The sequence below is a fragment of the Mya arenaria genome, chromosome 4, assembly GCF_026914265.1.
Source record: "Mya arenaria isolate MELC-2E11 chromosome 4, ASM2691426v1".
In the NCBI taxonomy this organism is placed as follows: domain Eukaryota; kingdom Metazoa; phylum Mollusca; class Bivalvia; order Myida; family Myidae; genus Mya; species Mya arenaria.
In genome coordinates this window covers 29,387,162-29,408,115 of record NC_069125.1, presented here as the reverse complement: position 1 = coordinate 29,408,115, position 20,954 = coordinate 29,387,162, and the positions used below count along the sequence as shown (strand labels likewise).

At 34.8% G+C, this 20,954-nt stretch overlaps 1 protein-coding gene across 3 annotated transcripts in view; it reads left to right on the top strand.

Moving 5' to 3' along the window:
• Positions 1–17,547, top strand: part of LOC128230473 (tumor necrosis factor receptor superfamily member 11B-like) — a 28,461-nt gene extending 10,914 nt beyond the window's left edge. Inside the window, exons 2-7 of one of the 3 annotated variants that reach the window (XR_008260231.1) lie at positions 7,028–7,430; positions 7,901–8,065; positions 9,055–9,190; positions 10,427–10,500; positions 14,935–15,024; positions 16,906–17,547. Coding sequence is in view for 2 of the 3 variants with exons in the window: in XM_052942763.1 (XP_052798723.1) it covers positions 7,028–7,430; positions 7,901–8,065; positions 9,055–9,190; positions 10,427–10,496 (774 nt within the window). In the remaining variant the exon portion in view is untranslated. Of the gene's footprint in view, positions 1–7,027; positions 7,431–7,900; positions 8,066–9,054; positions 9,191–10,426; positions 10,501–11,054; positions 14,043–14,934; positions 15,025–16,905 lie in introns of those variants that run through there. The other 2 variants (XM_052942764.1, XM_052942763.1) reach the window with 2 other exon arrangements.
• Positions 17,548–20,954: the final 3,407 nt, after the last annotated feature.

Here is a 20,954-nt window from a genome sequence, read left to right as displayed (position 1 = left end):
ATGGGGGGCGTTAGCAATTCTGTGTCTGGGCCACATCTTTGTTACTCGTCCGTTAGCAATTCCGTGTCCGGGCCACAACTTGGTAACTAATAAAGCGATTTTCAAATAACTTTATACAAATCATCACTACATTAAAAGGACCTCAAGCCGAATCTTCTTCGGGCGTATATTGCTCCGTTTCGCGGTGCTCTTGTTTATCATTTCATTATACACTTTTTACTTCCTTTCATTTCAAGCAAAATATCCTAATTTGAACATTTGAATTGTAACAATTACATACTGATCGCATTGAAACACAGTATATATTGTAACTTTTGAACTCAACATTTAATACATATAGCCTTCAAATAATAATAATAATAATAATAATAATAATAATAATAATAATAATACATAACAAATACACCAAAAGGGCAAAAACTAAATGTATTGCACGTGCGGTGCTGCCATCTCCCGCACTACTCGCATTCCACTCCATGCTGCCTAGGCCGTACCTCCTTCTCACAATCTACACAAGGATAGTCCATTTTGCAACCCGAAACCGCATTATCTGAAGTCAGTTATTAAGCTAAGTGTGAACCCACTTTAATCTTTCTTCAAAGGATTATTGCACAATGTGATAATTTAGATGCCCTATCTTCTCTAATTAATAAGTCTTTAATATGTGCAAATTATTTTTTATATTTTAAAACATTTTAATTATCAACAAATGCTATTGTTTGATTAGCAATTATGTAAATGCAATACATCTTAAAAATATTACAACTTACCTTCAAATATCTTAAAAATATTACAACTTACATTCAAATATCTTAAAAATATTACAACTTACTTTCAAATATAATTTCAAATAAAAAAGGAGTGGGGGCTATTTGACCAAAATGGGGGCGTTTTGACCAAATTGGGGGCGTTTTGACCATTTTTTTCTTATGGGGGCTATTTGACCAAAAGTGTGGGGGCCATTTGACCAAAATGGGGGCTATTTGACCAGGTTCTGTTACGATTATATGTAAAGTTCCATCGTGAAGCTTGTCGGAGGTGGCCGAGTTATTACGAGTTGTTCCCCCTGGTATAATTGTTGTCTGTGTCAGTCAGGTGTCATTTTATTGGAATCCCGATCGCTTTTAAAACTCGTATATTTTATCTAAAAATAGATTGCTAATCGTTATTGTTTGGTTTCATTTCTGCACACAAGAACCGCTCAGTATTTGAATTGAAATTAAATGAAACGGAAACAATCGACTCAAAAACATCATTAGCTGTGACCCCGGCAAAAGTACAATATTGATACGATTGACGTCAGTATTCTGTTTTAAATAAGTTTTTGCTTACTGTGAGTTGTTTTCAAAAACCTCCTCTGTGTTTAAAGTATGACCTTCTATTTATAAGCATAATATAAATAGATCCAGGTCGCTGCGAGGCCTTGTGTAAGGCTATAACACACTATATTTTTAAGAATTTGCATTACTATTGAAACAAACCAAATTTCACTGACTCAATAAATCAACCAATGAATGTATCAATCACAATCAATCTACATATCACTGGACTAAACAAATAATATAAAAACAAATCGGAGTACATTACGTTGCTGTTTTGTGGTTAAATTTTTGACAGTATAACTCGTGTTAAAAAAACAGGCAAAACAACTGGTACATTATAATTTACTCTTCATAGGTTTCGGGTCCACACATCTTACACATCCAGTAACACTGCTGCAACACACTCTCATTCGCTCCAGACAATTCTTCCACACTTAAACAATAATTATGAAACCATCTATCGCACACATCATACCCATACCAAACCACACCATTCTCCTCATCATTTACATTTCCATGTCGATCACACTCCGCGCACACATATGCATATGCCCTTATAACGTTAATATCAACTGATTCTTTCTTTGCCGTGCTTCCCTCATCTCCTGTCTCGCCCTCTTCCTGGTAGCCTTTTCTAATTCCTCCCTCTTTCTTTTCATAGCACGTGCAGCCTTAGCCGCCTCCCTTTGCTGACGTTTTTCTTCTGCCCGAAGCGCTCGGGCCAACCGTTTCTCCTCATATTCGGCGTATTTTATTTATTTTCTTCTCCTACATTGTAATACAAAGTTAACTTGGACGATTTAAGACAATGCAAGAGTTGTGTCCCTTGCTTCGAAAATCTAAGAATATTCCTTACCCATGATGTTGATTACAGTGCGATTTAAAATATATTAATAAGCAATTACGTGATAAATTACAAAAAAGTGTCAAAACAAATTAAAGACTTACTTTGTCATTCTGTTAGTTGCAACCTTTTCTCGGTCATGAATTCCATTCAAACTTCAAGATTTGATAAGCACATATGTGTCTTTACTATGAGATACTGCGGCCAATTGATGAATTGATTGATTGATTGATTGATTGATTGATCTCATAGTTAAGACACATATACATGTGCTTATCAAATCTTAGGCTGGTTCTGAGACAAAAATAAAAGTTAATAATGTCAAAACTGCCAATCTGTTGAGTGCAGCTTTAATGTTACTTTCTAAAATTTAACAACACAAAACTTTCCGATTGCTTAAAAGAGCGTAAAGAAGTTACCAAGGCTGAAACAAGATAAGATCAGCAATGACCCTAATTTGTGAAGGTCAAGATTCTGAGCCCAGAGCCTCTCAGTATTTACAGTTACATACACAAATAATGATTTTCAATTTTGATAAGCTCTAGCTGAATTTAAGCAGTTCCCTGGTACATATGCGTAGGACTGTATTGGGCATGTACACTCAGAGACTTGAATGAATGATACAATGCCGATCCCAACAGCTGCCCCTGGCTTACTTTTAATAGTTGCCTGTGGCCTCAGTTGGGTAAAATCAGTCTTTGGTCGACGTTTTATTCTATACACGCTCAAGCACTGACCACTAGAATCTATACACCCCCTTTGAAATGTCGTAAAATATATAAACAATCCTCTATCCACATTTTTTTTTAGATTTTAGATAATAATTAAGACAAAAGATGACAACTTTAAATAAAATAAATACTTTGCAAGGAATGAATACTTTGCGGGATGAATACGATGGTTTTGTCTTCGCACTAAATATAGCGTGGAATGAACCTTACCTAGGGTCCCTGATGAGCTGGGGATTTTTGCGGGGATTTTACTTTCAGTTCGTCCCCGCAGGGTGGGGATTTTACCCGGGCTTGGCTGGATGGAAAGTCAAGGTCCCCGCTATTCAGGGGCGTGGTTACAATTGACTGGTGCATAATGAACTATTAATTCGGAATGTGTTTCAGACTGTGTCATTAACTCAATGAACACTACGAAATTAGTTTGATTTAAAATTCTATTAGTTTGATTTAAAAGACAAATACATCAAATATGAAAGAATGTGTTGCTGCCTGCCCGCAGACAAGTTATTTGGTGTATGTGTGTGGTGGGTCGGAAGGGGGGCGGGGTGAACTTTGTAATCAAATAACTCGTTATGGTTATGCAGAGTGTTGAAAAAATAGAAAAGATTATTGCCAGAAACCTCCCGATGTTAACACAGTGCGAGCTCTAGACCAGCGTTCACATTTGCTGTCACATTTTGTGTAAAGTAATTTATAAACAATAAAAATAGATGAAAAGCATGCATGTAAATCACAATCTTATTTTATAATTTACTTCATGATAGCATGTTAGGTATACATATTATTAATTTAGGCTATTATTGTTATTTTAAATATTTAGTGTTTTATGGCCCCACTTAACTGTTATAAGTACATAGAACGGGGATGGAAAATACTATACATTAATAGGGAATAATCATGATTTTTTTCTTTCGAATGACATAATTATGCAAAACAAACAATTAAGCTTACCAAGGGACATTAATGCGTAGGAGGTTGAGAAACATATAGGAAGTTGATATAGATGTACTACCGTATGTAACCTTCATGTACTCAGGGATAAGATGGTATTTAAAATCAATATTTTTAAAATAAAAATTTAAAATGTTCAGGGCCGTTATCAATTTAAGTATTGATTTTTTTTAAAACACACTGTACATACTTCACATTTTATTGTGCAATGTGGAAAATATCGAAAGCATTCTTCAGTAATTTATGAACTGGTCTTAAAGGCCACACCAAATTAATTTTTCGTTCTTTGGACATTTGCCAAAAAATATTTCAGCGAGCGGTTAATTTTTTTTATCATTTTTATGCGATGGTAATGTGTACGTCGTATGTGCGTCAGTTCGTCTGTAAACAACTAGTCATCAGTTTTGATTGTATCTCGATGAAACTTGTACAGTAGTTAGATATACATCATAGCTCGGTTCCTTTCGAAAACCAGATCCGCCCATGCATGATTAGATTTTTGCCCTTGAAAGTATTAAAAAGGGGTTTGGTTGATTTTAAGCCCTAATGGCCAAAGACCAGAATTTTCTGTCGTCTGTACATCCATCTTACACAATTTCTTGTGAATGTTTGTTCAAATTATGTCCCTGGGGTCGTTACTGGCAATGCCCCGGGGTTAACAGGATTGGTATACTTAAATTGGGAAATGTTTGAAAATATTTTTGTCTGAAACCGCTAGGCAGACCCTTGCTATTTTGAATGATTTAGTGGTCCGCAATCATGATCGTTCAAATTATGCTCCTTGGGTCAAAATTGGCCCTGCACCGGAGGTCACAAGTTTCCTAGAGACTTATATAAGAACAACTTTCAAAAATTTCTTGTTTCAAAACCACAAGGCTCATACCTTTGATATTTGTAGTGTAGCATCATATGATGACCCTCTACCAAAACAGTTGATATTTGAACAGTTTTGCAAACGAACATCAATGTTGACCTCGGATGACATTGACTGTGACCTTTTGACCTACTTTCTTATTTTTGAGGCTACAGTAATAAAATTTGGACCATGTTTACAGTTTTTCAAACAGATATCAATGTTGTCCTCGAATGACCTTGTTTATGACCTCTTGACCTACTTTCTTATTTTTGAAGCTTCAGCAAAAAAATGGACCATGTGTACAGTTTTGCAAAGAAGAATTAATGTTTTCCTCGGATGAACTTGACTGTGAACTTTTGGCCTACTTGCTTAATTTTGAAGCTACATTTTGAAAATGCCACATGAGCCATGCCAGTATAGAATAGGGCCTCTTGGGCCTCTCGTTCATAAAACCTGAGGCGATCGAAATATAGTTTGTTTATGTAAAAAATTGCCAACAGTATTGAGACAGATATTTTAAGAAGAAATTATTGTTTTACTTACTGAGGACCAAGAATGACATTAAGATAAATATAAAATGTTCTGCATACTATATCAAAAAGAAACATTTCATTATTTAAAACTATTATTAAGATACAAACATGGCTATTGAAGATCCTAACATTCTTTGCAGTATGCCTATGTTAATTTCTGAGCTCAACACTTCTGACATGTGATGTTCATAGCTTTAAACTTTATGTATTTTAGTAAAATGAGCACAAGCCCTCCACTGGTTACTTTCCGGGATTGCTTAAATTCTGGATTTTATAATATAGCAGTGCTTGTTAAACAATTTGCATGGCAAGCACTAGTATAGGGATTCGACCTTGTTCAGCCAGAGTTCTAAATATTCAATAACTGTTAGGTGGTAAACTTAACGATGTCATGACATTCTTTATATAATGAGACTCTGAATGACTTCCAATCTATAAGATGCAATTTTGAATTCAGCCTGTTTATAATATGATTATCATCTGTTTCTGGTCTGGACAGAAATATCGGACTCATGGGCACCACAGGCGCTGGTAACGAGACTTGCTGAGTAACGGGCCACGCAGAGTGCCCGAGGGTCGGATGATTTTTTTCAATCTGGAACGGAATAACATGATTAATATTTTTTCATGCATACCAAAAATTATCAATTTGTGGAAGAACTAAGCTTGTTTCTGTAGTTTTTAGCTCGACTATTTATAGAATATGGAGAGCTATACTACTCACCCAAGCATTGGCGTCGGCGTCGACGTCACACCTTGGTTAAGGTTTTGCATGTAAGTTACTTTAAGTCATTATCTCAGTAAATACATCATGTATTGCATTGAAACTTAAGATATGTATTCCCAACTATCTAACCTACTAAATTAATGAAGTTAGATAACTCTTATTTGCATGCAATGCAAATAATGGGCCTTTTCTATTTGACTTGGAAGTTCTGGTTAAGGTTTTGCATGTAAGTACACATAAGTTAATTTCTCAGCAACTACTTGATCTATTGCATGAAGACTTTAGACAATGGTAGTCAACCATCCAACCTACTTAATAAACCAAGTTAGATAACTCAAGTTTGCATTTAATGCAAATAATGGGCCTTTATTATTTGACTTAGAAATTCTGGTTAAGGTTTTGCATGTAACCACTTTTAATTCAATACCTCAGAGAATACATCCTGTATTGCATTGAAACTTTACACACAGGCTCCCAACCATTTAACCTTCTTATTTAATCAAGTAAGATAACTCTATCTTTCATATTATATAATTTTTGCCCCTTTATTATGCAACTTAGAAATTCTGGTTAAGGTCTTGCATGTTAGCACACATAGGATAATATCTCAGCAACTACTTGATGTATTGCATTGAGACTTTATACAATAGTATTCAACCACCCAACCTAATTGAATAACCAGGTTAGATAACTGTATTTTGCAAATAATGGCGCTTTATTATTAGACTTAAAAATTCTGGTTAAAATTTTGCATGTAACCACATTTATGTTAATATCTCAGCACATCATGTATTGCATTGAAATCTAATCTAACGGTGATCCATGCATGTTTCGCCAAAACATTTCAATCCTTACACTGAAAAGCGGCGGAATAGTCGAGCGCGCAATCTCTCTGACAGCTCTTGTTATTTAAAGATATGCGCTCTCTATTTCAGGAATAATCCATAACCAAGATGAGATGTGTGCTGTATCCATAGTATAAGCTAACTAATTAACTCATTTAATGTCAATTGGTTTTGTCAGTGTATCATTTTCAATTAAGGATATGCTTTCTATATTTCAGGAACGTAAAATGCAAGTGGCTTGTTTGTTAGTGCTGGTAGTGCAGGCTGCATCCGTTATTTCGGGACAATTGGGTGGCACGTATTATCAAGTAGAAGTACACGGTAATACCATCCAGTGTAAAAAGTGTTCACCTGGCACTTTCTGGACTGGAAAACATTGCAGCCACGACGGCGGCCAGGCAATATGTCAGGATTGTCAACAAGGAACATTTTCAGAGGACTACAGTATAGAATATTTTTGTAGACGGTGCAAAAAATGCGTTGAATTACATGAAGTTGTGGTGGAGGCGTGTACGCAGAATCACGACACGAAATGTGGGTGTAAATCTGGGTACAGGAGAACAGAAGGAAAGGCCGGGGATTGCCGAGAATTATGTAAGCCTGGATATGGGGTCATAAAAGGTAGGTTGTTTGCATTTATCTCGAACTAGAGCTACAGAAAACTTTTACTTAAAATGAATTCAACACCCCTATGTCAATATGTTAAGTGTATTGTACACCCTGGGTTACTTCAATAAAGTGAAATAGCAGTTGTGTACTGGCACATTGAATAACAAACCTACATTTATCTGTACAAGGAATAGGCTGGATCCCAAATGCAGAACTTAATCAGTTTAAACACCACCAACGCTTACAAGTAACCCCTTGCATTATAGAACACTGCTCATCAAGGGGGAACACTGTGTAGAAGTTTAATTGATTCTACATACTGTAAGTTTAGCGACCATTTTCAGTTTGGTCAGAACAGTTATTCCCGTAAGTTGATCATTCTTACGTACTTGGCCAAATTTGCCTTCTTCAGCAATCTTCATGTTCCTTTTATGACGTGCTAAATAAAGGTCTTAGCTAAGCTTTATTTTCACAAATTACAGCAGACAGTTACGCCAATACAACATGCGAGAGATGTGGAAATGGGAAGACCTTCTCAAACATCACTTCCCAGGTGACGCCGTGCCAGAAATGTTCAGTTTGCCCCGAGGGATTGTTGCAGAAAAATGCATGTAATGAAACTGAAGACACTCTGTGCGTTCCTAAAGGTGATTTATTAGTGTTAATACATGTATTTACAGTAGGATCTTTCAAGCTTATCAGCTTGAGTTATTTGTTCTTTGAATAGGGTTGAAATAATGTCAGACCCTTGATAGCGTCATCCTCATATATGCATCTTAAATGTGGTCATAACTCAAAAATCATAAAAAAACCTTATACAAATATTAGGCATACACACATGTATAGCAAGGTCCATAACTCGGCTTTAATAAGGTTGCATTAATTCACCGTATTTGACTCAGTTACAGACAATCACAAGAGTTCCCTTTTCAGCGCTTTTGTTCTAAACTTTGAGCTGCCTGAAATTTCATTTAGGTTTTGCTGGCGAAAATACTCAAAAAATATTTTCAGCTTCACATTCAATGATTTTGTTTCAAACAAAAAACTATTGCAATTTCATCTCTTGATATTCATCTCCATTGCTATCATATCAGAAATGGTTAAATTAAGCCATTATAAGCTCATTTGAAAAATCTTGAAAGAGTACCCTTGAACAGTTTTAGAAGTATAATGAAATATTTCTGACCATTCATAACCAAAAAAAAAAAACACAGCAAAGAAAATCTAAGAAAAAATAAAGCTACTTATTATTGATGATCTAGAAGTTGTCCCTTCAAAGATCTTGTCAGAAGTATTGCACATTTTATTTTAGAAACTATTCAACCATTTGTTTAATGAAGATATACCTTAGTAGGTGCACAACCATAGACTTTCTAATAGCGTAAGTAATGCTTATATCCATAAAATATCAATTTTCGAACATAAATATGAAACACTGCGATCTAAAATCTAGTCAGCCTACTTTATTGGTTTTCAGTCATTTACGATAAAAAAAATAGCTGATTCCAAGAAAAAAATATAATAAAAAATGTCAATTCGATCAATCTTTGAAGTGCAGCTTTAAACCCATTATATTTACTTTCACTGTACCGGATAAAATATTAATAATAATTAGTATGTCTTTGATTTAATTCAGATGAAGTCGAGGAAGACAGTGTTGGTGTTATTTTGGGAGTAGCCTGTGGCGTAATACTTACGATAGTTACGATTGGTATCATTACCTTTTGCTGTTGGAAAAAAAGGAATGAGTTTCTTCAAAAGTTGCATACCAGGTACTTGGCTTCTCACATAAATATGCTATTTAGCTTGTTATTATAAAACACCATTTTCATTTCACTTTATTGTTAAGTGACATAATGGAAATAATTTGAGAACCTTTCTTTCATAAAGAAGGAAACCATTATTTATTCCGTCCGAGACTTCCAATCCTTTGTAGTAATTTGTCGCTGGAAGACCTTTTTTAATAAATAAGGCAAGCAGCATGACTGTCAGCTTACTCAATGCATGTCTCTGAATTTCTATGTAGACCAAAACAAACACTGATTTCTGAGATTAGGCATAATTTAATTATGCTTACCAGACACAACATCCTTCTGTGTGTGGCAATTTGTGTTGCCATCCTTTTGTTCAACACATTTGAGTATAATTATTGTGTCTCGTAAGTTGCCTTATGTTTGAATATATCATTCTCGTCAGTTTTGTAAATACATTAATAAAACAGTAATTACAGAATATAAACCAGAAACCAGAGTTCATTCTTGAATACAGCGAGTAGTAGTTATTTACGGAAATTAGTGTTGTTTAGGTAGGAGACTATTCATATATGTGTTAGCCAGAAAGATTTTAACACCATCAAGCTGAAATAAATTACTAAACACTTAAAGTTGCACTCTTACAGATTAACCGTTTTGACAAACTTTTTGGATTTTTTTTTGTCTTGGAAATTTGTGTAAATATCTGAAAACAAGTGATATAAGACTGCTGACCAAATATCAGATTGAAGTTTTTCATACTTGTGTTTAAGATTAATGATTTATGTCACCTATTACAAAAGCATCTTAAGTTAAAATCTTGGCTTTTCCTTAAATTCAACAATTTCTTTAACTGATTTATTTAATTTGAAGAAGTGTTATGCTAATTGCTTATTCTGCAATTAAAGTATGGACACGTAGTTTTTAAAAATAAAACTCAATTATAAAGACTTTGTTTTTTAAAGTATTGTAACAATTCCAAATTTTACACTTAAGTTAAAATGTGTTAATGTTTTTATTAAGATGCTTCTGTAATACGGACTCTGTCTTATATCACTGGTTTCTATGCATATTTCTCCAAAATAGGCTCGTTCCAAGACAAAAAAATAAAATAAAGTTTTCAAAACGCTCAATTTGTGTGAGCCTTTGGACTTTCTTCAGTATTTCCTTTGCCTTTCAAGATTTTGTCACTTACTAGAGATATTGGACACTCGATGAAAATGATTTTGTTTCTATTCATTGCAACTGGAAATATAGATGGCGTAAAGAAAAGTTGGATGAAGAAAAACAAGCCAACCAACAACAGCCATTCATGGCGCCTCAATAAAAATGTAAGTACTTTTAAGCTATTCGAGCCATTGTTTGGTAGTAGCTGGTGCTTTGGTTACTGCCAGTGGCAGTGGTGTCACTGTTATAGTCATCTTGCAAAAATCGTTATTGGCTATTACTGGTACATAAAAAACGTTAACATACTAATGTCAAACTTGGTACACATGTTATATATTATAATATTCATATGTATTACAAGACACAGTGCATCTGACTAATACATTTGCTTTCAATGATTGTAAAAAACAAACACGCCCTGGCATCCACTTGTAGTGTTTTTTTCGTATAGTCAAAGCATCTGGAATACTACCCATACATTTAAGAAACCACCAATATAATACTGATTATTCAAGAATATATAAAGGAGAACATGAATCTATAAAAAAGATACCATTGCTATTGAAAATATATGTGCATACAGGGCGCCCAAATCTGTGTTTAATATATCAAGACTTTGTCCTCTTATAAATGTACAGATATACAATATTGTTTATTGGTTAACAGTTTTGTGACTTCAATAGACTCATAATTTATAATTTAAATATTTCGATTTCAGCATATCAAGACAGGAGTTAATGAACTCATTACGTCATAGAACAGACATGTTTTAGTGAACAAACAGTCATTTATAAGTGCTCAAAATATGTCATCCTGAAATTTGGAAGTTCCGAAGCACAGCCTCTTAAAGAAATCCACAGTAACATATCAGCAAATACAAGTTTCAGGGGATTACAGACTTTGCGCACATATATACTTGTCAGTAAATTAAAACTCTAAAATGATGTTCAGTAGATGATGCAAGTATTTGAACTCTAGATCTTTTTGAGCCTTTCCGACCAATTCAAACCTTCTGACAGCCACTGTCATCTCCATTTGTTTTAAGCAGTGTGTTTAAGTTAGTATTGTAACATGCGGATAGAAACTTCATTGTTGAACTTTTGTTCACAGTTTTCTCTTTACAAATTTCCCACCTATGCAAGGGGTGGCACTAAAACTAAGTACCCAGTATGGATATTAGGAAAAGCCATATCTAGTTTTAGCTCGACTATTCGAAGAATAAGGAGAGTTATACTACTTACCCTGGCGTCGGCGTCGGCGGCGGCGTCACACCTTGGTTAAGGTTTTGCATGTAAGCACCTTTAAGTCATTATCTCAGTAAATACATCAGTTATTGCATTGAAACTTTGGATATGTATTCCTAACTATCTTACATACTAAATTAATAAAGTTAGATAACACTTATTTAAATATAATGCAAATAATAGGCCTTTATTATTCGACTTAAAAATTCTGGTTAGGTTTTGCGTGTAAGCACACATAGGTTAATATCTCAGCAACTACTTGAGGTATTGCATTGAGACTTTATACAATGGTACTCAACCATCCAATCTACTTAAATAACCAAGTAAGATAACTCCAGTTTGCATTAAATTAAAAATAATGGCCCCTTTTTTATTCGACATAGAAATTCTGGTTAAGGTTTTGCATGTAACCACTTTTAAGTCAATACCTCAGCGAATACATCATGTATTGCATTGAAACTTTACACACAGGCTCCCATCTATTTTACCTTCTAATTAATCAAGTAAGATAACTCTATCTTTTTTATAATATATAATTTTGGCCCTTTATTATGCGACTTAGAAATTCTGGTTAAGGTCTTGCATGTTAGCACACATTGGATAATATATCAGCAACTACTTGATGTATTGCATTGAGACTTTATACAATGGTATTCAACCACCCAACTTAATTGAATAACCAAGTTAGATAACTGTATTTTGCAAATAATGGCCCTTTATTATTAGACTCACAAATTATCGTTAAAAATTTTCATGGAACCACATTTATTTTTAATATTTCAAAACACCATGTATTGCATTGAAATCTAATCTAACAGTGATCCATGCATGTTTCGCCAAAACTTTTCAATCCTTACATTGACAAGCGGCGGAATAGTCGAGCGCGCTGTCTCTGTGACAGCTCTTGTTAGACTTATTTTGGAACCAAAAATAGTTTTATTTTTGTTAATATATAAAAAATATTTCAAAATGATTAAAAAACGTTTGCTTGTTGCTTTCAGAAGCAAACGATATTTTGAATGAGTGTATCTGATTTGCCATGAAAAGCTATTTTTAAAGCAGATGGACATGAGAAAATACGAAAATTAATACGATGTAAGAAGCAATATTGTATTGTAACTTATATTTTCTTGTTTATTCTTAAACGTTATCGTATGTGAAAATGTTAACTATAGAAATACGATGTATTGTGATGTCCATAACATTTTATACTAAACCATTATTTATTCTAAGCCTATCCGTTTTGTAGCAAGCATCTTAGAGTCATTTCAATGGGCTTTCTCTCATCTAACCTTCTGGCCCCATTTTCTCGAAACTTCTTAAGCTGAACAGGCTTAAGTCGCTTATTTCAAATAGCCAAAATACATATTGATAATTGATTTTGATAATTGAAAAATGGTTTATTCATATAATCAAACAGATTATTCCTACATAATTTCTAAAAAAATCTTGAAGAAGTAAATATAACACATTTTATAGAACAACGAAAATAGTGTGATTAGCTTAATCCTTGTAATAAGGGACTTAAGAAGTTTCAAAAATTGGGGCCAGGACTGCAGTTTCTGTCGGTATTAGCTTACAAAAACACAACGTTCTTATCAATGCGATATTTATTTATGAAGTACGCCTCACTTGTACGTAACTGGCCCATTAGTTAAATCTGTTCTTATATATAACAATACAGTCGAAACCCGTTGGCTATATATATTATGGCTCGATATCCTCATTGGCTCAAACCAGATTAAAAGGACCGATATTTTTTACTCTTTGTTTATATAAAATTTGATCGGATGGCTCGATATCTTGAGGGTCGATATTTCTCCACGCTCGAAGTCATTTTCGCGGTCCCAATTAAAAATTTCATACTGTGTTTTGTTTGCTTGGGTCGATGTCATTTTCGCGGGTTCAGTAAAGAATCCCACACCTTGATTTGGTTTGCTTCATTTAGCACAAGGCGCTAATCGATTAAAATTGCTTGACTGGTTATCAAAGTATTATCAAATTTAAATTGTTTTACAGTTTGAATAAATATGCCATGACTTTGTTCTGTCTTTTATTGTTATCCATCTATAGATTTCTTTGCATTTTGATATTATCTTATCTTATCTTATCTTATAAGCTATGTTTGTGTTACCCACTGATTAAAATTGTTTGTATGTTCTTTTTGCATAAATTTATTTTCATATTTCTGTAAGGAATCCCGCTTGCCTCGACATTCTCGAGGCTCGAAGTATTTTGGCCGGTCCCTAGAATATAGAACCATCGAGTTTCGACTGTATTCAAACCAGATATTTTCGTCATGCATGTTATCTACAAACTAAAGTTATTATTGTGTATGGTTAACTTAAATTGATCTAGTTCATTTCATTTTGTGTTTGTATATAAATGACTTGTTCTTTGTCTTTAATTTTGTATAATTTAGATAGCAATTGCATTTCCTATGAAATAAAATTTTGACTTGACTTGGTATTTGTATACTCTTACTCTTTGAACATAGAACACAAATGTACGCGTATTTCTTGACACAACCGGCTAGTTTGGCAATGTACATCATGGTGGCTGGGTTTAAGCGGCAAATTTCTTAAACTTAGAAGTGATATAAATGCATACACTTGGCGTAAGATTCTCCTTTTAGCGGTTTTATCCACCCAGATATGAGCTCTTGGAAAAATCTTCATATATATAACGAAAGGGAAAACGAACACGTTGATTGAATGAAAAAGGGGCATTTATCCAAAATGCCATAAAAGTGTAATAAACTAGTAAAAAGTGTAATAAACTATTTTATTACACTTTTATGGCATTTTGAATAAATGCCCCTTTTTCATTCAATCAACGTGTTCGTTTTTCCCTTCGTCAATACTAGTTCACCTTCGACTGATTTTGTTCTACCTATCCTTGGTCAATATATAAATGCATACACTTACTTGCAAGGTTGTATTTGTAAACGGTCTACTCTCAGATCGTTTCAATGTTATACAAGGCTGTCGCCAAGGCGAAATTATGTCAACGTGGAGTCTCCTACTCTTTATCGACGATCTATAAGATGAACTTGAAAACTCAAATAATGTTCGAACTGTTCCACGATGCCTGTTTTACATACTTTTTATCTGTAAAGTTCGATGACAGCTCCCTCATTTTGAACAACTGATAAATATACACATGTTGGCATTGTACTAAATCAAATGTCGTGTCATGACGCTATATAGAGCCGTTCACGCAAAAGACGATTAAATCTTGTTTCTGATTTAAGTGGCGAAGGAAATTCTGATTCCCTTAATTCTTGCATCCATCGTCAAGAAAACATCGTTTTTCAACAGTCACTTTGGCTGAACTATGGAACCTTATTTCCAGGGCCGATATTCAACTGCTCGAGTTTCAGCGAAGTATATTGAGCACGTTCCTTAACACACCACACTACCATGGTGACAGGAAGTCAACCCTGTGAGTATATGAAATTTGGTTATATTTAAGTTTGACTAGTCCTTTGTATTGTTAAAACTTGACCTTCATATCGTATAACATGCAAGAAATTATGACTTTATTGTTTATTTCAATATTAGAACACGCTCACTCTAATCCAACTAATCGGCATTCACTATATCATTGCTCCATTTTTCATATACACGTTGTACCATCATAAGTAAATATACAACTCCTAAAACACGATTTTCTCGAGGAAAAATGGATCACATTTGATGAAGTTAAGCATGAAACTGTATTCATAGGCCAAGAAAAATAATCTGTAGTTTACCAGGCACCTACTTTTAAAAATTTTATCATGGTCTAATAACAATTATTGAATATACTTTAATAGCAAACTGGCAACACTATTTCATACTGGAACAAAAACTAAAAAGAGATATAAAGAAGCGAATTCAGTGGAACCAGAATAGCTAAACATTAGTTGTTACCTCTTGAGGTTTTAGTTACAGATTCAAAAAAGGTTCAATGCTATATTCTTTTATCATGATTTTCATTATAGTTCGTACAAGTCACATTCCTCAATTGTATTGATTTATTTATATGCTGATAATGAAAACTTTAGACAGTTTTCAAGTTTTATGGCTTGACCGTCCATCAGTAGGTATCTGTTTCATACAAAAGTGAAGGATGGCGTTGTCAGCCCCGAATGTGGTGTATCGTCCGATGTATAAATATCAAGTCAACTTTATGACCAAAAGACCCCCCTCTCACTGCACAAACCACTGTGCCATATTTAAGAAAAAACACTGACTTGTGCATGATGCTGTTCTCATTCTAGATATTATTGACTTAACGATCTCTATTAGCAAGCACTACAGTTGGTAACTAATTCAATGGCGATATTTATACATCCAAACAACATTTAATAATACTGAAAAAGAAACATTACATATTTTCCCACTAGTTACAAATCAAACTAAAAGTGCATTTAATTGTAAGGCCGTACCATGAACATACAGGAACTCTTTTTGATGTTAAAAAATACAGATACATTTCATGTCTATCTCAATATCAATTAAATTTATGCAGAAAATAATATTAAATTTAGTTTTTCGACCACACGTTTCAAAACCATTCCTTGGACTCTTAATGGAATTCCGATACAGCAATTCCAGTTCTGGCAAATAGGTTAAAATCCCTGCGTTGCAATGTGTATGGTAAACATTAATTATTTAACCATAGAAAATTGAGTGGGTGAGCCAAACCCAAATACGCATTATCTGCGGTAAACAAAGTTAAATGGTAGTTAGATTTTATGAGTCATTATATTGAAGAACAAGAACCAAACCTCTTCGCTTTAGTTCACGTGGTCTAAGTCGGATAGACACCTCGTGGACGTATCTATGACAAATATACCCTCGCTACGCTCGTGTATATATGTCATAGATACGTCCACTCATTGTCTATCCTATACTTTCGCTCCGATTTAATTCAGCTTGACGTCATTTAACCAATGATATACGACGATATAATTTTTCTTACGTTTATGCTGTATGAATTAGCAAATACTAAGAAGCGCATGCAGACTTCATGGAATTTGCTCACCTGCCCTACTAGGTTCATACAGCATAAACACAAGAAAAACTGTGATTTAAATAAAAATTATAGAGTTTAAATAAAGTCTTTGAAGTGTTGAAACTGACTTTAAATCTTCTGCAGTACAAAATGAATATCTCTTACGTGCAAAATAATGCTCGACGAGAATGTTTTCAAACAGCAGTAACTGGTATATTTCTTTGAACAAGAGCATAGTTGTTTTGGCTGGGATGGTCCCTGTCATTTCCTTTTTAAGTATGGTATGTTGAGATCATGTATATATTTGCTTGTCATTATTTTCAGCCAAACCACATATTTGGCCATGGAGGATATGGCGGCCAGTACGCAGCCTGTGATATACGCCACAAGATAGGTTTCGCCTACACGACCTGCTTCCTAGACCCCTTCACCTCATACAGTGATAACGTTGATGAGAGAATGTATTCCCTTGTAAACGCAATGTACCAGTGTGTATTCAACAAGGCAAATAGGAAGTGAGAATGGCAATTGTTCCCGTTTTATTCCCAGTTTAAAAGCTACATGGATCAGAATCAAATGACAAGCAAACTTTGATTAAAAGAGGATTGACGAGTATGATTACTTACTCAGGTTTATGTAAAGTCAGCATTCTGTGATTCGTACAGTTATAAAAGCATTCTTAACTATCGTATGATTGAAATTTAAAGTTGATGTTTGATTTAAAAAATAGTTTTAATTTTTGTGCCAGGCCAATGTTTGCCAATAAAGATCGAGAGTCTGTTGAGTCTGACACATGTGCTTTAGTCTAGGACTCCAACAGTTTGGCATTTAGGAGTCTGTCAGACTGCTTAGTCATGGAAAGAAAAAATGATAATAAATGCTATTTTCCATACATGAGTGTTTATTTCGGTTTGTGGAAATGTTCAAAATTCAACATTGTTCGTGTTATCGTGGACAGACTGTTCTTAAATATTTGTATGACTTTAAAATATCATCAAATCCTGGCATAAATTGATAAAGCGTTAACTATTTCTTTATATGCATTGAATAAAAAAGACTGGTGTTTTTTGATAATTGAATGCCAACATTATCATTAAGATAATATGTGTAATTACATTTGCATACCGGAATTGTTTGTTTATATAATACTACAGTAACATTAACCTAAAATTGAACTAGACTCTCACATTTGTAAGAAGTAGTCTGGTGGATGCCTGTGCCAAAAAGGTAGCGGGTAGTACATGTATCTTAGAGACTGAAGTATGCTATAGAATGAATGATAATTTCATTTTAATAAATGTAAAGTGTTGCAGGATCAATAATGACAATCTTTCATGTGTTAGAGCCGGTCAAATGTGCTTGAAATTTGTTGAGGACAATCCTATCAACAATGTGATTTTAAGAGAAATTGCTATCCACCCCCAAAGGGCTATAACCGTCCGTGGTTCAAATGTCAAGATCTTGGTGTGCTTTGGCTGATTGTCCCTTTCCTTTAATTAACCAAAGAACGCTTAAGCCCGGGACATAAGATAAGAAGGCATGTTGGTAATGACCAGCAGACGACGCCTTTTGAGGTCAGTTGATCAAAGGTCAAGGTCGTGGTGACCGTTAGCTGATTATTCCTTTCCTTGCATTAACCAAAGAACGCTAAGCCCAGGGACATAAAATAAGAAGGCAGGTTGGTAATAACCAGCAGACGACGCCTTTTGAAGTCAATGGATCAAAGGTCAAGGTCGTGGTGACCTTCAGCTGGTTATCCCTTTCCTTTCATTAACCAAAGAACGCTTAAGCACAGGGACATAAAATAAGAAGTCAGGTTGGTAATGACCAGCAGACGACGCCTTTTGAGGTCAGTGGATTAAAGGTCATGGTCGTGTTGACCTTTAGCTGATTTACCCTTTCCTTTTATTAACCAAAGAACGCTTAAGCCCAGGGACATAAAATAAGAAGGCAGGTTGGTAATGACCACCAGGTGACGTCTATTGATTTCGAGGTCAGTGGGTCAAAGGTCATGGTCGTGTTGAACTTTGGCTGAATATCTGTTTCCGATCAATAACTAAAGATCGCATAAGCCGAGGGACCTTAAATAAGGAAGCAGGTTGGTAATGGCCAGCAGACGACGCCTATTGATTTCGCGGTCAGAGGGTCAAAGGTCAAGGTTATGGTGACTTTAAAGCTGAACATTTTGCATTTCCAATCAATAACCTAAAAAAGTTTAGGCCCAGAGATGGTTGACATCCACTGCATCTTGCTGTGACGTATCATCTCCATGTACATACATGTACTTTGCTTTTAATAACTGATTAATATCAATAGTTCTAAACTTCATAGAAAGGTAAGGTAGGTCATCATGAACATATGTTTCATAATCAAGGCTATCTGTCCATACAGGCCCAACAACTAATGGCTATATGTCCATATACAGGTCCAACTACTGAAGTCCAACTAGGCCTTTCATAGGCATTTGTCACCACGTTCCTGTGACAGCTCTTGCTTTCACTTTTTTGAATAACTTTATTGTTAAAGTGTTTCATATGTTATGTTGCTATTAAACGAGTTTGCCTTCCAATTGTTTTTATGAGGAACTTGTATATTAAGTGGCACGTAAATGGAATAAATTATTTGAATATATTTTTCCCTCTTGACTGAATTATATTTGAATGATATGCAATGTCACACTTTAAAAGGGACTCGCTCATGACTGGTAAAAAATCTTCAGGAGTGTTAAAACTAAGATACTGACAGCTTGAACCCTTCAGAAATCTCTAAGCACAAATATCGTCTTTGAAGTCCAAGATTTACTAAACCTTTGCTCACGCAATTCGGCAAAAGGCTATATCACGCCTCCAACATGAATGACGCAACGCCATTGGTCCAGGACTGGTCACGCGGTGACCCCATATTTTTCCATATTGGGTCACCAAATTTATATCGTACCAAAATGGCGTCTATTTTCCGATTCCGATGAATAAATGAAACATTTAAACATGTAAACAGGTTCGCTCTCAACCGATATGGTTTCCTTTGCCCCGTATATCCTATATCGCGTCACCTTCTAACCCCGTAACTTATAGTATTGTGATTGGTTGGTTGACATTATCCCATTCAATGTTTTTTATAAAGGTCAAAAAAAAAATATGTACGAGTTCCAATGGCTAATAGGTTCTTATCTGTTTTCTTTCTTTTTTCTTGACAGTACTAGGCAGGGTGCTCTGTCCGTTCGAAAATTTTAATATAAATGTGTGTGAGTATTAACGGTTTCTACGCTAGATCAGTTGTCCTTCAGTCTGAGTAAAACGACGAATATCCAGAGCCAGAGTGTTTCCAGTCTGACACTGGTTGAACGTTAAGATTGTGTGTTAGCGGCACTACCTAAAAAAAATTGTCTCCTGCATGTTCTTGGTGGATCTTGAACAATACATTTTTAACACGGCTGTCCACTGAAGGGGTCAATTGAGTTCACATGCAACGCAATACCTATCTACAAGCATCGCATGTACGTTCGTTCGTCATGTAAATGTTTTTGACGTTGTAAATGAATATTATATCACCTACATATTAGTGTTGGTAAGAATTTACAGTTTAAAAAAAACAACAACAAAAAACATTTGTAATTGATAAAATATGTTTGTTTTTTTAAATATCTATATTTTCGCATGACTGTTTTTAATGAGTGTAATATTTTGTTTGTTCGGTAAGCAGGCGCGTAGCTGCCAATACGCGAGTACGCGGCTGAATCCACATGATTCTGACAGAAAACTCAGCCAAAATGCAGTATGCGAACTTGACTACATGATCTTAAAACTAAAGAATTCCAGTACTAAATATTTATTAAAAGCACTTCAGAAGGCCCAGAATGTACCAGATTGCACTATGGTTTTCAGAATTTTCCGAGGGGGGGGGGGTGCCCCCTCGCACGATTATAAATCCACATCATCAGTTGTGAGGGCTAGCTACGCCGCTGATAGGACAGCTTTATGAACTAGCAATAGTAGTAGAAGTATTCATATAATAAGTGTCCTTTTTCGGGAGGTCAAAATAGCGTTCGATCCATCTCAAACTTGAATGAGATGCTTTTTAAAATACAATGACCTATTGTTAAATCGATCTTCGCCAATGAGATAAAAAGGTCTATAGTACGTCCCTGGAAATTTCTTGACTTGACACTAATCAGAAACAGCGGCCTCCCATGGTTTGATTTTTTTCCATAGACGAATCGGACCTTATATACAAGGGAAATTGTCTGCATTTATATGATACAAAATATATTATTAAGCATTGGCTAAGGTTTAAACATTTCAATACACGTTAATATGGATAAAAATAATTCTATCATCAATTCGTATACCGGATTTAAAACACATAGCAGATCA